We start from the raw sequence: 20,938 nt of genomic DNA, 5'->3' as shown, positions 1-20,938 counted from the left end.
TGGTAGGGGTTGGACGGGGTGGTCGCAGGGTGGTCACGGGGTGGTCGCGAGGTGGTCGTGGAGCCGCTGCGGGACCGCCGCGGGGCCGTCGCGGGCTGTCGCGCGGCCATCGCGCGGCCGTCGCGGGATCGCCGCGGGGTCACCGGTCCGCTCCTCCGCGGCCGGACGTCCGCAGACGTCCATGACAAGATGACAAGGTGTTGTCGACTGCGCACCGATCAATAGCGAGGTTACCTTGCTGGCGGCCCGGCGGGCGGCGCCGGCCGGCCCGTCAGCGACGAGCACAGGTCTTGAAACAGCGCCGGACGCCGGCAGCGCGCTGAGCAGCGACCATATACACATGTGCTCGAGCGACCGCGGCGCGGGGCGCGCGCGAGGGCCCGGCCCCGTCTTAACGTCCCGTCGGTTCTTCCGTCTCCGCGCACGGCCGAGACGCTCGCCGACGTCGCTGACCACCACCGTGGCGACGCGTGACATGGAACGGTCGCGCAAGCGGCAAGCTCTCGCGTCCGCCAGCGGCGCGCTGGCGACGGCGTGGCGGCGGCACGGGCAGGACGCCGGCGGGCGCGCACGGCGGGCCCGCGCACGCAGGCAGAGCGAGCGGGGCCGCCGGGCCGCGACAGGCCGTCAGCCGCCGGTCAGGCCGCGTCACATAGCAGCAGAGCGACAGCGCCAGCCACGAATGAGGGCGGCGCGGAGCGCGGTCACCGACCGCATGCAGAGGAGCATGGCGCCGGAGCTCGGGCGAGGCGCTGTGCTGCACTGCCCTTCATGCCCGGGCGACAGACAGGCGACGCCAGATACCCCCAGCAACCGAGTGCGTCATAAAGTCCCAAACGCGCGTACGCACTTACGAAGGCACTTACGAAGGCACTCACGCACACACGTACGCACGTACGCAGGCACGCAGGCACGCAGGCACGCAGGCACGCACGCACGCACGCACGCACACGCTCACACCCATATATATATATATATATATATATATATATATATATATATATATATATATATATATATGATATATGCAGAGGCGTCAACAGAGGGTGAGCTTCGACGAACAAACATGAGCGACGGGCAAGAACTGACGGAACGCACATCACAGCACGAAAGCACCTCATGTAACACTAGTAGGTTGACAGTCTCCGCCACAAATACTCCTCAGCGGTCAGACAGACACTACACATTATGTCAGAAGCATAAGAGCGCCATAAAAGGAATAATGTGACAGCCACTGCACAGTGATAATTTGTTCGTCCGTTGCACATTAAGGTGTCGCAGATAAGCCAGGGTTCTGGTACGATAAACAAAAACAAAAACAACAGAAAAGGACAATGGACAGCTTTTGGCCGATACTGCATCGCATAGCTTGCAGCCAGTCTGCAATGATGGATCTTAAAACGGAGTTCACTCAACGACCCCCGGCAAACAAACCCACCGTCCCTGGTCTACTGAGCGTCATTTGGCGAGCCTTTCTTACAAGAACGTCATGCTTCCGACCTCGCAAGTTACAAAGGTCAAAAAGCGGCTGCCATGCAAGGCAGCCATGGAGATGAAACGTAATGTGAGTGAATCAGATTCTGTTCCTTAACCCAAATTATAATTTATACTTAAAATTAATGATAACAGCATCACCGAAAATAATGTGTGTTTACATTCCTTGGCAATTGAGAGAACAGTACCATATCCAAGCAATGCTTCATACAGCTGCCCACATAGGTATGTAAGCAAGGGATATCGACGTGTTTCAATGTTTCATACAAATACATACACTTTGACAGCGTTCCATACAAATGCCCTGGAAACGTAAGCAGCGATATATCGACAGAATACGCCAGAAAACATAATGCCCAGCAAACAAGACTGAAATTATAACCATAAATAAAGCCACCACACACATACACACATCAGAGAAAACACCGCGATTCCAGCCAAGCAAAACTGAAGCCACAAAGTCCAATATAACACACTTTACATGCTGTACACAAGGACGGCAGATAACCAGGCTAAGAAAACAGCCTACTGACGCGAACGCGACATGGGGGCCCAAAAGCGTAACATTTAGCAGAAACAGGCTTACCCATTTGCAGCTCCAGTTGGCCTGCTGCAGGCGACATCACAGAGTTGTTAGCTCAGTATTGACAACATTTTTGGAACGCCACGTGCACGAGCGATGCCAAGCGCCTACCGTTAGGCGATAGCTGTTATAATTGAAGCTGGTATCACCACTGCAGGTATTGCTAACTAATAATGCTCCTCTCTACATGGTGTATATGCTTTTCTGCCACTTGTGATAGAATCTGGGCTGCATTTGGGAGTTGTATCCACTATTGTCAGAAGAGGAGAGTGGAAGGACGCGAACCACTCAGGTGCACTTTCCGTCAGCAGTGCTCAAACAAATGCTGTTGGCTGCAACAGTGTAAAGCAAAAATTGAGGATCATACATAGTTTATTATGTTCCTAAAGAGTACTCAAATAATTGCTGTATGGAATCTCGCAAAATGAAACCAACGTCTATTTGTTTCACCTGTCGATCAAACGTGGCAAGCAAATCAAGTCTTGATTTTTTTAACAGCCCAAGCATTCTGAATGGATGAACTTCTTGGGGTGCAACAGGCCTTACATGCAACCAACTTTCTATTGGAACCTTCTAGGTGACTCAATTGTTTCTTAAAGTCTACTCAGCAACCTCACTTGGCAAAGATTATGGAATGTGAATGAGAAGTAAATGCCACAGAGCCTTGCCTTGTCAATGATCTACATCAATCAGAGTCATCTAGTCTTTATCACCTGCCCTTGGTCATGGTGACCTACTGACCTTCATCTCCAGAGCCATCTGGGTCGCTGCAGCTGTTGTTGAGGAAACGCACGCTGACTGGGGGTGAGGAGGCTGACTTCTTCATAGAGGCAGACCTGGCTCCCTGCCCCCACCAGGTCAGCTGATGGGATCCTCGGTCTGTGGCTGAAGAAGGGGATGGCTCACACAATGGGACCCTCTCCATTGTGGCTGAAGACAGGTGGTAGGTCAGACAACAGCCTCAGTCCGTGGTTGGAGAAGGGGACAGCTCACACACTGGGACCCTCTCCATCATGGCTGGAGACAGGTGGTAGGTCAGACAACAGCCTCAGTCTGTGGTTGGAGAAGGGGACAGCTCACACACTGGGACCCTCTCCATCATGGCTGGAGACAGGTGGTAGGTCAGACAACAGCCTCAGTCTGTGGTTGGAGAAGGGGACAGCTCACACACTGGGACCCTCTCCATCATGGCTGGAGACAGGTGGTAGGTCAGACAACAGCCTCAGTCTGTGGTTGGAGAAGGGGACAGCTCACACACTGGGACCCTCTCCATCATGGCTGAAGACAGGTGGTAGGTCAGACAACAGCCTCAGTCTCTGGTTGGAGAAGGGGACAGCTCACACACTGGGACCCTCTCCATCATGGCTGGAGACAGGTGGTAGGTCAGGCAACAGCCTCAGTCTGTGGCTGAAGAAGGGGATAGCTCAGACACTGGGACCCTCTCCATCATGGCTGGAGACAGGTGGTAGGTCAGACAACAGCCTCAGTCCATGGCTGAGGAAGGGGACAGCTCACACACTGGGACCCTCTCTGTCATGGCTGGAGACAGGTGGTAGGTCAGACACCAGTTTCAGTCTGTGGTTGGAGAAGGGGACAGCTCACACACTGGGACCCTCTCCGTCATGGCTGGAGACAGATGGTAGGTCAGATAACAGGCATTCACCTGCCTGCCTCTTTGCATACAGCATTTCATGCCAGTATTAGAGGTCAGGGGAGCATTCTACATGATGACTGGCCATTCACATTATTATATGAGGTATTACTCTGACAAAAATAAAACTTTAAAAAATATCTATATTTTTGCCTGCAACTGTATCTTCCAAAAACAGTTCCTTAGGATCCATAATCCACCCTGTGATCCCAAGATGTAGTATTTCTATCTTGTCATTAAAACTTTCTTCAGGATCTAGGACCTTTAACAGGTTAGATCTGGGTATATGTGTGTCAGTCATATCCCAACCAACAGATCATCAAACAAAGGGAAGCTTTATCACATTATAGCTCTGTTGTACTGCATGCAAGTCCTATGATGATCCATGACACATTTGACACTAAGTCCTATCCCTAGTTCTAGCCCCTTGTCCTAGTTCCCTGAAATGCTGCATGCTATGCTTTATCTCTTACATTCTGCAAGAGCTTACTGTAATTGCTACCAATCAGTCATCTTCTTAACTATGCAAATCAACATTTGTCTACATAGTTGGAACATGAATTCATGCCTATCATCATTTATAAATAATGTCAAAACAAGTTCATGTCACTGCAAAATCATGGAGATCAGTTTTGCACACTATTGCTGAATGCAAGAGAATTTCTTTAAAAAATGCTTTTAGGGCATATATGATGCAATTATCTGCCAAACACCAGCATTTAAGAATGCTATCTACATTTTGCAAGAAAATTGAAGTTGCTGTTATGATATATCCAGCCCTTAAGATATTATAGGTCTGCAAAAGAGCACACAGCAAGAACAAACCTGGTATTTCTGATGTGCTTTCAAGATGAGGCAAAACATTGTGTGTATGTCATTAAAATATGTGTATGATTCTGGTGAAGCTTGGTGCAGATGCAGGATAATTTTTAGCATTTATTGAATGAATGTATGTGTGGCTGGAGTAAGGATGTCAATGCATTACACCAGTCAAGCAAATGATGCCAATAAGATAACATCCTCCTTCATACTATCTTGCTACAGAGCATCTAGCTAGCCAGTGCTAGAGCTTTTAATGATCTGTATGATATAGATGAATACCCATGTTCCTCTTGTTGACAGAACAGGATTAACCTTATTTGCTGAAATGTCTGGGAAATGGGCTGCAGCTGCATCTTGATCATCAAAATGGTATATGTGATGACATGCTGCCTGTTCTGACCACAGACATCACAGGTATCATACCACAGGTGGATAGATTGCTGATAGGTACCTGCTTTCCAGCAGGGTATGATTAGCAACCTTCTTGTGCACAGGGGCTACAAAACAGTTATCTAATTAAGACACAGAAAGTTACAGCTAAAACTGCTACTGCATGTGCAGGCTACCTAGCATTACCTGACATGTCTGATGCAGGCAAAACATGTGCAAAATTTCCTGAGATGCTGTGGTAATTATGTGTGAAGCCATATGCATGGATCATATGGATAGCTTTGTAGGCCAGCAGCACAGATATTTGTTCATGCCAGTGTCTTAGTATAAAATATTACAATCACAGCAAGAGCATAAAATATGTAGGCAATATTTAGGCAATTAAGTGGGACTCTTGGGTTTCACGTCATATTTGGGGTTATAAATTTGTTGGCCTTAGGAGAAAAATCATAGGCAATCACATTTAGGTCCTTTATTGTAAATCCTTGTATCCTTCTTAGAAAAGGATTGTTTCTTTCCTTTTATGAAAGGTCATATACCCTCATCATAGCAAAGTGGCAGCCTGCAATGGTGCCAAAGCAGCTTCTGTACTAAACTATGTTTGCTCAGCACATCCGACCTTTCCTACCCAAATTGGTCCACCTATCTACCTGTATGTGTACCTCGACCTGACAATTAGCGCAGGCTGGTGGCTCCCACTCCTTCCCGTCTTTGCCTGCGGCCTCTCGACTTTTGCGTTTGCGGATTCAGATAACCTATTGAAATACAAGAATTAACACAAAACGAAGGGTGTGCCTCCACTAACCTTGAACCCAGTCCTCGCAGCGGCAGCGCGCGACGAGTCAGGGAGTGAATCGACAGAAGCGGCCGCCACCAACCGGGACGGCTCCGCGCGGCTCATGAAATTCGACACACAATTTGCGCACAGCGATCTTTGTTTACGTGCGGTGCGTGCAGTTCATGGGTCAGCTGTTTGGCGAGCTGCCCGCGTGCGTTGCGTAGCGAGCAGTTTTTCAAACTCTAGTGTTAAATATTTTTGTTAGATGTCAGGAGCATCACTACCCCTCGAGCCAAGGTCGCTGGACGGCGGGTTGGCCAGCCTGCATACATTCCAGCGGACCGGAATCGGTGCCTGGGGGCAGGCGCCATCTGTGAATCACGCGCCTGGTGCGGCGCGCCCGGCTCGGCGTGTAGCTGGATCCCGTGGTTGCTGGCGGTGCTTCGAGCCACATCGGAGCGTCCTCTCGCTGACGACGTAAGTTGGCGGCTCCTACTTGGAGCTTCACCCGGGCCTGGTGACGTCATCGTGCTTCGCATCTCGTCCTCGTTGTGCAATAGCGGTAAGTCTTTGTCCGTTGTTTCAGAAAGCAACACGTGTCTGTGGACTGTGGAGGCGTTTGGGGAGTACCCGCTTATATGGCGAGGTCCTGTTCAAATGTGAAGTCAGAGCTCACGTGCCAGCCATAGCGAGCACGTCGCTCGGTGTTGTCGCCGATAATCGCAATTTGGGTGTTGAAATAGGAAAACCGTCCTCGGTTTGACCCTCCGACCCGTGCGCGAGCACTACCGCCAGTAGACGGGCCGCAAACGCCTTGAAGTTCGCGACTTGCCTGAACCTGTCGACGAATCTGCCGTTTCAGCGGCCGTCGTGAGGTCCAGCCATGCCCCGCGAGGACTTCCTGCGCTCCAACGGGGCCGACCCGTCCGAGGTGGAGACGTTTGACCCGGACCTGGGGCCGGGCAGGCCGGCGGCGCCCCGGCGTCCGCGCAAGAAGTGGAAGGAAGTGGCCGACACGCGACCGATTGCCGCGGCTCGACCCGGACGTGTACAGCACCAAGAAGTCGGTGGCGCAGGGCTTCATGGACGTGGCGCTGCTGTCGGCCAACGCCGACCAGCTGCGCACGCTGCTCAAAACGGGTGACTCGAACTCGCCCTTCTACGTCGCCTGCATGGTCTTCATCTCGCTGAGTCTGATCGTGCAGGTCATGATAGCCGTGTGCCCTGCTGGTGAAGATGCGCTACAACATCAACCGACCCGACCACTTCCGCAGGGCCGAGACCCTCAACAACATCTGCATGATCGCCTCCGTCTTCCTCACCACCTTCAACGTGCTGATCACGTCGTTCATGGCGGAGGTGCCCGGCGTGACTGAGGTGCTCTCCGTGAACGAGGTGGAGACCCTGCCGAACTTTCCGCGTGACGCTATCGACTCGGCGGAGCCGGTCGTCGGATGACGGTCATCGGTCGGTCATCCGGCCGGATGACGGTCATCCGACCGTCATCTCACCTCTGGGCCGGTCGTTGCCGTGGTGATGATCTCCCGCCCCGGACGGACGCGTATGACAGGCAGCTGTGTAGAGCGTGGGTGGGTAGACTAGACGTGCGTCACGTGTGCCGCTTTGCGCTGTGACGTCACTACGGGCGCAGCCCCCGTCAGAGAGAGAGGTGCCCGTGGGGTGTAACCCTGCCGCTGTCACTGCGTCATTCGGATGGGGGGGCACTGGCACAGCGCAAACGCATTACGTCGGCTGAGTCACGGAGCCGGGAGCGAGACACGCGGGATTTTAGCTGATGACACCCTGACGGCACCGGCAGCGGCCGTGCTCCGCCGACCGCCGACACACCGCCCTGGCGGCGTATGACCCAAAAGGGCCGAGCGACCTGGTGCCGGGCGGGCTACTTTCGCGGCATTGATCTCGGGCCGCCTGGACGGACCGCAGCGGGCCCATGATGCAACGAGGCCCGGATCCGGCGTTTCGGTTGTGACGTCACAGACAAGCGGCCGCTGCGGCGCGTCTGCCGGAAAGTTCCATTTGCCGAACAGGAGTCCGGACCGTCCCCGCGGGTCGCTGAGCGCCGGGCCGCCGGTCCGCGCCGCCGAAGCCTCTCGAAGCGCGCCGGCGAAGTCCGCCGACCCGGCTGGCTCCAACTGCGCCATTTGGACGTGCGCAGCGAGTGTGCTCGCGGCGGGATGCGGCGGAGAAGCTGACATCGCCGCCACGCGCCAGGGCGGGGGTGGCGTCAGCGATGTGTCACGAGATGATTGCTGACTCGGATTGGGTCGGATTGATTGCTGACTCGGCGCGTTCGGATAATGAAACTTGAAATGAAGATCAGTTTGGACTACAGTGGGCTAAATCCCGCGTATTTTCAGATGGATGAAACGATGGCGTCATGACCTTGTTGTGTTTGTCTTGTTATGTCATTTTGTTATGTTTGTGCAATTGGATGTTGCAATATATAATGGCTCCAAAAGGTTCATTGGTGCCTCCAGCGTTTCGTACTGGTTCTCATGGTGGCATCCCGTGCAGACGTTTAGGCATGAATATCCGTGAATCGGATGGTAATGGCATTCGTCAAGAAATGACAATCGGTAATACGCATGTCGCTAAATGCGCCAAAGACTAGTCAGACTATTACGATCATCCGTTGCATCATAATCACTGAGAAGAAGATTGGCGCGAAGGGAGTTGCAGCACACCGGAAAAATAAACGCATGGCTGAGTCACTTGACAGCAAACACCATTCACTGCCGCTGGTATCTTACTAACGCGTGTCCAGTGTCCACTGGTACAAGGCTTTCACAAGCAGTGCTCGAGGATAAACGTACTGGGACTCGTCATTCGGCTTTTCTGGGCAGCCTTGACTTCCTTGAGTTACAGTTGATCTGTTTTAGTTCTTTGAGTAACAGTTCACAGAGTTAATTCGACCATCACTGCACTTGGGTTTGGGTCTCATTGCATATTAAAACGAAATTTCCAGCTAGATCATGGATCCTGCAAAAGCTGTTTAGCAGGTCCCCGCTGGGCCTCGGAGATTTAAGGGTAGGGACATGGTCGTCTACTGGAATCTGTGAGCCTTACGCTGTGAACCTTACAGAAAGACAACTCAACAGGGCTGTGTTACCGTGATGCTGGGCTCCGGGAGATCCACCGAGCTAAATCATGCAGTCCAAAACATCGTACTGAATCACAAATTGTTCTGCCGTTTAGTCAGAAAAATTACCACAAAAACACAAATTCCAGAGGGATAAGACTATGACTGTTGTCTAACCTATATGCAAGATGCTCCTCACATACGCACACAAGTTACGTAATACCTGAATAGCTCAACAACTAAATACCTTGTTGAACATACCATAATCGCATACCTTTGTAATGAGTGAGACAGCTGATTTGGGAGCAATCGCTAAGATATCATGGATAGTGGGAATGGGAGAAAGTTATTAAGCTCTTTAGAGCATCTTATCTCCAGAACCGTTAGCAATTGACCAACACCGCCTGAAAGTCCTCTTGATCGGATCCTAAACGGAGCTTATCCACGGGGCAAAATTGGACCAGAGCATCACACTCACATTTAATGTGCGCTTCTCTTTATCAAACACCCTGGCAAAACGTTGGATCCTGCAAAGTTAGGGGGTCTGTCCCCGTCCTTCTTGTGTCAGCGCCCATGCCTACATTACAGTCATAGCCAGGGCTGAGTCCAAGATCCACAAACCAGTGCCAGGGTTTATCTCGGAGTTGGCACAGCTTCCTCACCTTCCACGCCATGGTAGCGTCTGCTTTTTGCCAGATGTTTCCAAGGCACCCCAGCTCGCCCGCCGACAGATGCCACGATAGTGTACGGTGGAGGAAGCTCTCCCCAGACGGTTGATGCCAAAGAGGACACATTTTCATGCAGGCAGGGGCCATGCATGTGCAGTGACGACGGATATTCTAAAAAGGCGCACACTGAAAAAAGGTTTTAAAATCCTGAGAAACGTTTTTACGCCATGTGTTTTACTCCTCTTTGAATTTACCGCAAAAACAACGGCCAACGTGAGACAATGATTCAACGCAAGTGCGCCAAAGAATTCCGTAGCGCAGTGTACGGTGACTGTTTTGAAATGGTTACGCGAACTGAAAACACACCAAATCCGTTGCACGACAGATATGTAAAGTGCCCAGAGTGTGTGCAAGACATGTGGTAGATGCTGAATCGTCTCATGGAATTCTTAGGTGCACTCCAATTCGAGGGCAATGATGCAGGCTTGCAAAAAGTGCGTTAGTTGAAGAATGTTGCGTGCTATCCCTGAAGAGCATGTCGATAACTGGAAGGACAGAGTAACCAAAGACTGATGACTGAATGTGTCGTCAGTGGTCGTCTTAAAAAGAGGCGTGACCAAACGCTTTGACACGTATCGCAAGTCGATATACCAAAAAAGCGTTGAATGTCGGTGTTTCGGAGTATTGAGTTGGGAATTCACGTGCTGAAAATAGTCGTCATTCACAAGGTCAGGAGATTGCGGTTCGACGATATCAAAACTCATCGGTTATATTGAGAAAAACCGACGTTTTGAAGCTGTGCTCATGGCCAGATTTCTTGACAAAGTCCAACACCACTGCAAGACTCCTTTCACATTGGAACACACCGAATAACTTGTGTTGATGCCATTTGTCGACACGCTTTTTGTGGTACAGCCGGGTGGAAGATACACCGCCAAGCTGTTCTTTTTTTAATCGTCCCGTCCGCAATGCGTTTAATCCGTCCCGATAATCCAGCTGGTTAGAGCGCCTGCCTTCCGGCACTGGCGGGGTGGGTTCGAGTCGCCTTTGACTTGGCTGCTGGTGTCCGGCTGGGATAGCCTGCGGCTGGTGGCTGCGCTAAGGGTCACGCAGTGTCAGAGGGCAGGACAGACCGTGCTGAGCATTGCGGCACGTTAACCTTTCGCCGTGAAGTTCTGCCACTGACCCGGAATTTTACGATTGGGTCAGGGCTCACCGAAAGAGCACCGCTTGGCGTGGGTGCTCGTCCCAGAAATGCATCCAATCAAAAAGTTCGGAGAAAACTTTAGAAAACTAATGACTGCCCCAATAATGCTGCATTACAATTCCGTATGCCCCATGCCTGCTGAGAAAGCAGTCCTTTTACATCAGGTGGGAAGAGCAGTGTATATGTATTCTGATCCCCATTCGTGCGAATGTAGACGTGCTAAGGACTTCCTTCCTGTGGGAACGGATTCTTGAAGCACTGAGTGAGGTCTCCCAATCGTGCCGGAAGCCTTTTGTTTAACCATGCAGCAGGTTCACAAAATATCACAGAAGGGTGAACTTAACAGATTGTGCCTGTGTGAAATATACAAGGTAGTCCAGATTAAAGTTAACTCACGTTTTAATCAGCAGTGGCAAGTGTATTTCTCGCACAATCCAGACTGCGCCTGCATTCGAATAAGCATTCAGTGGCATAAACGTGACAAAAACAATGGCAGACGTCAGTGATCCCAAATTCGTTAAGTTATAACTAAAAAGAAGATGTCTCTTTGAGGAAAAGACCGGGTATCTTGTCCACACCATCTCACAGTGCTTCACCGCCACCGCTCTGATAACTTTCTGCTCGGCCATGGGCGACTTTGCAGGATCGATGGGTACGAGGAGTGGCTCCAGCGGGATAAAATGACACTGCACAAGGCACGGGCTTCACTGAAATAATTCAAAATAATTTCGCTAAAATGCACCCCGGCTTAGACTGCTTTGACGTGGCCTTTCGCTCGCCCGACCTGTCGCCACTGAACTCCATGCTGGGGTTAACCTCAAGAACCACCCCCCATAAGCCGACGAGCCTCCCAAAGGCCAAGACCACCCTCAACCTTAAGATGGAGCGCATCACCGTGGACGATGGGACCGGGCAGCCGAACGCCTGCGGCGGGTTCAGCTGACGCGCACTCTGAACTGTCGAGGGCTTTCTGGAGCACCTTTTGTTGTCACCATTTGACGGGTGTGGAGTCACACAGATACACATTGGTCAGTGGAGTCACACAGATACACATGGATACACATACACATTGACACAGTGGAGTCACACAGATACACATGGCAAAATGGTCAATGGTTCAGATGCACATTGGTTGCGATGAACTGAGTTATGTGACTATGCGGTTTGCATGGTTCAATTTCCGACGGCTACGGCAAAGGCGACACTGACTGCTTGCCGGCCAACGTGTAAAACGCCTATAGACCGGGCAGCATTGAGATCCCTTCATGATTTGTGGACGGCACGTTTGTAGACGCTTTAAAGTTGGCTTCACGTCTGTACCTTGCCGGAATTTGACTTCAGTCCTAAGAAACGTAAACAATTATGGCTGGTATATGAAAACGCTCAATTTGTTTCCGTCCTGCCTTTGCGGCTTTTTGTGACTTAAAATTTTACATTTCCCATGTTCACCGAATGTGCAGATGAAGAAGTGTCGGTATTTCAACACTGCAGCAAATACACCAACCAGTATGCATTACGTTTAAAGGCATCGAGGATATTGTTGCACTGCCCCGCAGAGGCAGTGTTGTTCTTTGATAAAAAAGTAATGCTTGCTGTTGCCAGAAACTTAAAGGCGTTACGACCAGTGACTGTCGATCACAAGCGCGGCTTGTCTGGCCGCGCCAGGTCGCTGAAACTGGACGGTCTCTGGCCAGCCTGCGTTGAGACCGGCTTGGCCTGCAGCGCCGATCATAACGACGGGCTTTTGTTTTACAGCGTAGTTTTCTTGCAAAGATATGGTGGCTTCTGAAACACACATTATCTCAACTACCGAGCCTGTTTTTAATTGAAACTTCACTACTGACTTGCGGCGATGGACATCTTGGGACCCACGTCTTTCATAATGGCAATCTTGTTGCAAAGACCCTAGTCCTTACACGACAGTAGACTTATTCCAGCGAAACAAGCCATTTTGCCGACAAGCCTCAACGTTCCAAGTGATGTCACAACGCGACATTCACTTGGCCACCTCGTCTCCTGACAACAGCTCGATTGTAACGTTCTCGCAGTTTGCTGAGAGGCCTGAGACCGGGTAGCTTTTCCCCGAAGTCTGAGTCACTTTGTAAAATGCAAGCCTTATCAAGGATCTCTGCTGTGGGGAAGCTCTTTTTACTATCATGGCCACTGCATTATAATAGTGTGCCGATGCCCATCTAGTTCGGAAAAAGTGATTTAACACAGATCCTTTTGTCAAATACTCTGAAGCAAGCCTTAGGGGATCGGGATTCCATTATGATTTGTCCTAAGCAGCTAACCAAAAAATTCGTATCGGTTGTTGGCGGGATAAAAATGTGTAAGTGCAGGCCGGTAAGCTAGCCATTGCTCTTTTGACGTGCGCGACGTCAAAAATAATGGCATTGCTTCCAAGCAACGTCATTGCCCGTTCAACGTGTGCGATGTGCTCCTCAAAACGGATCTGGAAACCTAGGATCACTGGTTACGGCAGCAGAATATGAACCTTGGTCACCCAGTGTACAAATGCACAAAGATCACAATGCATCTGTGTGCATTTTGAAGTTAAGAAGAACAGTCAAAGATGCAAACAGCTGGAGGCAATGTGCCATAAGCGCAAAGATTGAGAGGAAAGTGCTGTTGTACCGCGGGAAAAATAAAATAGCAACCGGACATTTTCTGTAAATTATTTGAAGCATTTACAAAGATTTGGCGTAAATATTAGAAGCACTCAGCAAAAAGCAGTTTTGGGTTCACAGGATCCCCTCGTGCCATTGGGGGCCGAAATCAATGTCCCTATTTATGGGACCTGAGGGCAGGAAGGGGTGGCCGAAGATAGTATTAATGGGTCCCGGATCGCAGGGCCGAACCCTCGAACGACAGTCAGAGACTCCTTCGCTCCGATCGGGGGTCACTGAGTCGAAAAGATCCTTCATGTCCGTCAGCTGCCGTTAGTACTGAACAGTTGGCTCCCTGTTGGTCTGGCGTTGTGTTGTCCGCCGCAGCTAAACCCGGGCGCCGGGCTTCGGGCGCGTGATGCCGTCAGCAGTCGGTCAACAGCCGTCGTGAAATGACGCCTTCAAAAATATTTCAAATTCAACATGTTCCGTTCAAAGATTAAGCCATTGCGTATTTTCACCTGTGTAACTTTGAGATTGTTTTCTGAACAGATTAACAATTGCAGCATCACGGAAATCAGCATTCCACCTTTACTTGTCCAGTTCTACCACCAGATTTCAGAACCGGTTCGTGGTGCTTTGAATGCTAATCCGCTCCTTTTATATATACAGACATCGCACAGGTGATATGTACTCCCGCACTGCCTCCTAAGTATGCGAATTGATGTCCCATGGCGTTCAAAGGAACGTATTTCAGAAACGTCATCATTTTCGTCCGTTTGCTAAACGCCGCTGAGTGTTAGCCATGGGCCGACGTCGCCCGACCCACGGAGACTGCAACGCATGGCGTCGGGTTTTTGTTTCTATGCTTGCGAGCGCGAGTGGTCAAAACTATGATATTTTTTCACTGCTTGCTTCTGAACGGTGGTTGAGCATTCCCAGAACAATACGGGTTGGCCATGTCAATTCAAATTCATTGCCCCATTTTTATCTATAATCCGCGATCACGCGATCCTCAATATCACTGTAAAACCCAGAGAAGTTCCCACAAGGCCCCTGGGCGCTATGGATCTAGGAGGATTCTACCAAAGCATTAAAAAATGAATGTCTATGCAATCATTTGACGCATGGCTCCGTCAAGTCATTGGCTTCAAATGCAAGCAGAGTTGCACCCTCCGGTGTCCTTTGGCTCCTGTTTCGGTTCAAAAAGGTTAATAATAAAATAGAACGATGAATTGCGTGCTCCCTCTAAACAAATTCGACCATATCTGTGTATGAGGTCTTTCACCAGTTAGGGGCTATCTGACAACCCTGCCTCCCCCTTATCAAGACTGGTTGCGCCTCTGCACCATGGTGCTGAGGAACATAAGAAGGTCGTCATGTGAATTTTTGTGTGGAAAATAACCAACTTTTCAAAAGCAGGAGGAACTAGTAAACCACGATATCTACCAACGACTGGAATATATTGTGCAAATGTTTGACGTTTCACCGCAGTGTTAACAGCTACGCGTAGACGAGAGTTGGACGAAAATGAGATTAAATTAAGATGGAGGCTAGATGGACTCTGGACAAAAGACGGCACATTTTTTATTAGGATGACAGAGTACTTTCGGAATACGAAATTTGATCACGTCTTGAGCCTGCTAGAGAAACTGTGCTGGTTGCAGAGCCAGTAATTAACCAACCTAAGCACGCTGCGCTTGACTTCCAAAGTTATGGCGAGCGGCGGGCCCGAATGTCTGAAGTTTTCCTTTCCACAAACCGAAGCATGCCAGCGAGCCGCTGGTCAGGACCGGTTGCTGCACGTACTTCAGTCCAAACCGAGGCAACACACCGACGGCTCTGCTTAAGGGGGCTCCCTCGCTACACAGCCAGCTACCAATAGAACGAGCTTATCCCACTGAGGCACCGGAGCTGTATGCGCACTTTGAAGATGCTGATGCCTGGAAAGAACGCCAAACTGAGCACTAACCTGATACAAGTTAGCTAAGAATGGATGGCGTGGCTATGTTTGTACCTCGACTCATGAATGTTTTGACACGGGGCCTAATAGCCACACCACTGTGTACAGGCACCTCGCCGTAAAATGCACAGTACCAATGCGTTCAGCTATTGGGACGCCGCAGGGCAGCGGCTTATGCACGTGAGGTTGGATCTGGAGTGGTTTTATTTGGCATTTCACATGCCATATCCGAAGCTAGAAATATAGCGGCACGTATGGTGCAATGCGTTCCGTGGGTGTTATGTCTCACAAAAATCGTTGTAACTATTTCTACTTTTTACCGCATGCATATAAGTGATTAAATTGGTTGAGAGAGTACATCTGAACCAATTGTGAAAATGTCATCAATAAAACTAATCCAGCTAAAACTAATAAAACTCAACGCGGTTTTCACGGAAAATGTCTGATGCCATTTTGTTCGAACTCTAGCATACCTGGATAAGTTTAAGAAGAAAGAGGCCAAGCCGTAAGGAAAAACAACTTTCGTCCAATTACTATAAGTGCCATTGCTGAGGCATGCATGGATAAATCCCAGCCACTTTGAGGAATTGAACACCCCACATGGATGCCCCCTCCAACCCTTGACCCCAGCCGGGCCGCTGATCGCAGTGAGGTAATGGGCCGTGCCATTTTGTTGGGCATCACGTCATTGCACGAAATAGGACGGAATTCTTTTGTATTCTGACGACTTTCAGATATGTCGCAACGACATTAAGTACCCTTCATTGTGCAATAATGCAGTCCGTATGTTTCAGATATGACAGCTTTCAGGTGTATTTTTCCGCTCCGATTATCATATATGCCAGCCCTACAGCTGGTATCTTCTAACTATAGCTGGCAGATACCATCGATAGTTGTTCGGGGTGTTTGAAGCGAGGACACACCCCGTTGGTATCTACTAGCTATAGCTGGCAGATACCAACAATAGTTGCCCGGGCTGTGTGAATCGTGAGCACGTTTCTCTACATAATGTCAACTCTATTAAGAACGAGCGCTCTGGATTACACATTTCAGATGATCTGCCTTCTCACAGAAGAATGGGACTATTACGCCAAGACCACCGTGAGAGCAAGGCGAGCACATACAGATAGCAAGCATGGGAACCAAGCCGGCTTCCGCTCCGGCTTCGCGGAGCCGCGGTTCTCATCCGATGGCTTTGGGCTGGTCTTCGACCTCGAGCTGTTTTCACGGTTGGTTTCGGCTTCGTCTTCGGTTTCGTGCCATTTTGAATGGATAACTTCAGCTTCGGCTTCGTGGCATTTGAAACAATTCGCTTCGGCAAAAGTTGCAGAATTGTGTAATATGAGATTGTGTCCGGCTTACTTATTACCCAAAAATCATACTTTTAAGGAGTGAGGGAGGCTGGCAAGCGCGATTTTGTCAAATCTGCCAAATCGTACGACGCGTCGACCGCTCGCACTCAACACCTGCACCGGGCGAGCATCACGAGAAGACCTCGCTTTCCGCCTTTAAGTCCGCGTTTGCTTCGCCACGAAACCCCCGCGACCCAGCAGAGTGAGTCACAGTGACGGCTTTGCACTCATCTAGTCGGCGTGACGTCAGATAGGCGCATTGTCGGGCGCGTGGCGCGTCCGGCGTCCGTCGCCAGATCTGGCAGCCGGCGCTGCCAGACAGCGGACCGTTGGTCGTCGCCGCGGGCCGGATGGGATGGCGGCGTCGGCCCGCGGCCGGACGTGCCGCGCGCCGCGTGACGTATTCGGCGCGTCCTCGTCCGCCGCGCCAGCCACGCTGTCGGCACGAGGGGCGGACAAGCCCCGGCAGGTCCCGAGATTGGTGCGAGGCCGGGGCGGGCCGGACCGGTCGGCTCAGGGCGGGCCCACCCTCAGCGAAGATATTTATGCTGGCTGATTTGTACCTGTTCTCTAATGCAATTCGTGCCTTGGGACATTCCAATGAACTGGACTGCTTCGGCGAATGGGAAGGACCGTTTTCTAGTGCAAAATCTTTTTCAAAATATTCTTCCAAATTTGCATGTGACGAAATCAAGCACTGTTCTTGCAATCTGGAGCTTGGGTGCTGGTTTTTCCTAGCCAGCTTCCATGCGATCGTATCATAGGTTCTGACGTGATACGGTGCAAACAGCACGCAGCTACTAGCTTATCTTGTGTTGAAGAGGGGACTGGGACAATCGAAAATGACGAAATGTACCCCGAAAGTACGCCAGCAAATGGGTGTCTTCCGAATGGACGCATTTTTTTCTCGAAGTGGGGGAATCTGGAGCTCTAGTAGGGCCCCCTCCCACTGAATAAGGAGCTTCACCCCTGTCAGCAGGTACTGGTTAAACGAAGATAGCAGACAGTCATTGGAATATCCCGTTTTCTGCCAGGGTGGAGAGGCAGGCGACGCCACTTAGCCACAGCAGCTGAGTGTGTCGTAAAACCCCAAAGATCACGACAAATATATGATGACTTGTAATGTTGCCAGCTGAGCATTCTGCTCTAGACGCTGAGTATTTTCATAGCATAGGTTAACATTTGATTCTAAATAGTCGTTGAACATGCCTCTCCTGGTAAACTGAAGGTCAGTCATGTTCAACGTACAACATTTCAATGGTACAAGAATATAACCCTTCACCATTAACTTCTAGGTGTGACTGATGCCTATTGTTTGAATGCAACCGCCGGCTCAGCATTAAGCGGACGTGTTCCACATTTGTATGGGGTTTTAACTGAAATAGCCATCTTGAAAGATCATTCGGCGTCGTTCACAGCCTTGTCCTTCTTGAGACCTAAATCCCCTTTAGTTTCCGACTTACGCACTCGCGATATGTGCGGACTATTTCGTGCAGACTATTTCAAGGTCACCTACCATGCATGGCGCCATGATTAGCGTCATTAAATCTCGCCATTCCATTGGCCATGCGGCGAACAGGACCAAGACAGTTATAATTGTCGAGTCGTTCATATCTGGCATTTGTGAGCACGATTTCCAAATATAAGGCCGTCAATGGGCTCTCAATCGATGTTCTGCAAGGCACGATGACGCAATCAAAAAATGTCATACTGAGGAGCATATTTATTAAATGGAGAAATTGTGTTGTCTATGGTAATATTGTCCATCTAAATGTATACCAAGAGTTTTGCCAAAAGTGGGCTTATTGCATATCTTATGCTTGCTTCCAGATCTTCAAACGTGGAAAATTCCCTTTAACCAGTGTTAATGCATTGCTCTATATTCCGGGCTGTCGTTTTCACAGTATCGCCTACGTCAAAGATTGCTGTTGAAATCGTGTGGTCGTCGATACGTATGGTCAAAAGCTTTGAGGTCATGCCTGATCGCCACAAGAATGTTACTTGCATAAGAGATATGTTTCGTGCTTGTAAGCAGCGAAGCTGTGCAAATAATTGTTCTTGCCTCATTCACATGAGGAATGCAAAGCCTGAGGGGGAAGGCATGCGGCTGTCTTCAATCTTTTGATACACTTATGCGGTTGCGAGCGCATCGACATCCGTTCGAAGTGCATGAAACATCTAGGCATGAGAACGGCTTATACACAGATATACAACTAAAATTACTCCACCAGTACTCAAAGTGAGTGTTACACATTTATATTGGGTTATAAACTGAAATAATCATCTTGAAAATATTTCGGTGCGGTTCGCAGACCAGCCCTTCTTAAGATTTGAACTTCTCTAGTATTTAAGCTACACGCCCGCGAAAATGGGGAGGATGTTTTGGGAGAGTATTTCAAAGTTACCTTGACATTCATGACATGGCCATAAGGTTCTTCAATCCTACCATTCCAAAACCCATGTAGCGATAAATGGCGAGAAAAATATCATGTTCGAGTCGTTTATACATGGCGTTCGTGATTAAAACTTTCAAAAAACGGCCGTCAATTGCCTTTCAAGCAATGTTGTGCAAAGTACGATGACGCAATCAAACAATGACTTATCGGGAGGTGTTTACTAAATAGCGAAGTCGTGTGTCTGGAGCACTCTTTCTACCTAAAATTATAGCGATAGTTATAAGTGAGCTTGCTTCATCATGTCTAGTGCTTGATTTAATACCTGCAAATGTGAAACATTCCTTTTAAAGGCAGTGTTACACATTTGTACGGGATTTTAAGCCGGAATAACTATCTTGAGGATCACTCGGTGCAGTTTACAGCCCTCCCCCCCCCCCCCTAAGGCCTCTAGTTTCTTAGTTGCCCGCCCACGAAGATGTCCGGAGCATTTTAAAGAATATTTCAAGGTCACACAAGCATCATTCAAGTTGTCATTTCATTAGTCACGTGGTGAGTAAGGCCTCCAAAATTAATTGTTGAGCCTTTGATATCTGGCGTTGGTGAGCACAGTTTCCAAATGTAACGGCTGTGACTTGGCTCTCAATCAATGCTCTGCAAGGTACGATGCCGTAATCAAACAATGACGTATTGAGCATATTTCCGTAACAGAGAAATTGTGTTGTCTGGAGCAGCATTTTCCACTTTAAGGCATACTAAACGTTTAAGTGAGTAACCAGACCTGATGCTTTCTTCACTATCTTCAAATGTGAAACTTTTTTCAGGATTCGACATTTGTGGGTGTTCCACATTTGTATGGCGTTTTGAACTGAAACAGCTGCCCTGAATATCGTTCGGTGCGGTTAATATAGATATCATTCAAATACTGCACCGCATTTGCCATGCGGCGTTCAAGACCAAGGAGAATATAATCGTCGCGTAATTTATGTCTGACGTTCTTGTGCACGGTTTCCAGATTAAACAGACTTCAACTGGCTCGCAGCCAATGATGTGCAGGCAGTGCAAGCGTCAAAAACAAAATCATGCTTTGTGCCGCGTAATACAAGAACCTGGACAAGGAAGCTGGCTATTGCGGGAATGACAGCCAAAATAGAATACTAAAGAATAAAGAACGAGAAAGTAAGGGCTATATTCGAATAGGAGCTAAAATTGAATACTAACGTCATAACTGAGCCTGTCAATACAAGTTAATACCTTATTCTCAATAGCAAATATGCTAGAACGCCACGAAAAAGGCCTGAACACTAGTACATAACCATTTTGATTATGAGTGTGTGTGTGTGTGTGTGTGTGTGTGTTGTGTGTGTGTGTGTGTGTGTGTGTGTGTGGGTGTGTGTGTGTGTGTGGTGTGTGTGTGTGTGTGTTTGTGTGTGTGTGTGTGTGTGTGTGTGCGTGTGTGTGTGTGAGAGAGAGAGAGAGAGAGAGGAGCGAGGGATGGGAGAGAGAAGTGAGAGGAGAGGGAGAGAGAAGGGACGAGGAGGAGAGAGAAAGAGAGAGAGAGAAGGAGGAGGAGAGAGAGAAGAGAGAGAGAGAGAGGAGAGAGAGAGAGAGAGAGAGAGGGAGAGAGAGAGAGAGCGATGTGAGAGGAGAGCAGAGGAGAGAGAGAAGAGAGGAGAGAGGAGAGAGGGAGAGGAGAGAGAGGAGAGAGAGAGGAGGAGGAGGAGAGAGAGAGGGCGAGAGAGAGAGGAGAGAGAGAGAGATGCTTACGTACATACTTTTTCGTCTTGTCTTTAAGCCCAAGACTTCGATTTTATTACAATGGAAGCTTTGTCTGTTCGTCCCGGCGTAGTTCACTGTCAGTCTTGGTATAGGTTGTATTATTACACTCTCTATGTCACAATTGTAAAAAGCCATCGTTCACCGAGATC

The 20,938-nt window shown here is 49.4% G+C and overlaps 1 protein-coding gene and 1 long non-coding RNA gene across 2 annotated transcripts; one reads left to right on the top strand and one right to left on the bottom strand.

The window, feature by feature from the left end:
- Positions 1-2,065: 2,065 nt before the first annotated feature.
- LOC119103271 (uncharacterized) lies at positions 2,066-5,857 on the bottom strand. The gene is made up of 3 exons (XR_005094739.1): positions 5,746-5,857; positions 2,819-2,962; positions 2,066-2,104 (listed from the first exon to the last, which is right to left on the bottom strand). It is a non-coding gene; the product is annotated as an uncharacterized LOC119103271 (long non-coding RNA).
- Positions 5,858-6,800: 943 nt separating this feature from the next.
- LOC119099671 (ninjurin-1-like) lies at positions 6,801-7,176 on the top strand. Its single transcript, XM_037222738.1, has 2 exons — positions 6,801-6,923; positions 6,955-7,176. Exons 1-2 carry the CDS (start codon positions 6,801-6,803, stop codon positions 7,174-7,176), a joined length of 345 nt encoding a protein of 114 aa, XP_037078633.1.
- The last annotated feature ends 13,762 nt before the right edge of the window (positions 7,177-20,938 follow it).

Source organism: Pollicipes pollicipes, unplaced genomic scaffold (assembly GCF_011947565.3).
Source record: "Pollicipes pollicipes isolate AB1234 unplaced genomic scaffold, Ppol_2.1 Scaffold_2555;HRSCAF=2994_pilon_pilon_pilon, whole genome shotgun sequence".
Lineage (NCBI taxonomy): Eukaryota > Metazoa > Arthropoda > Thecostraca > Pollicipedomorpha > Pollicipedidae > Pollicipes > Pollicipes pollicipes.
This window is presented reverse-complemented; position numbering and strand designations above follow the sequence as displayed.

Coding starts and splice junctions, on each gene's coding strand:
- LOC119099671 (XM_037222738.1), top strand. CDS start 6,801: ATGGACGTGGCGCTGCTGTCGGCCAACGCCGACCAGCTGCGCACGCTG. Junction 6,924..6,954: donor CGCTGAGTCTGATCGTGCAG/GTCATGATAGCC, acceptor CTGCTGGTGAAG/ATGCGCTACAACATCAACCG.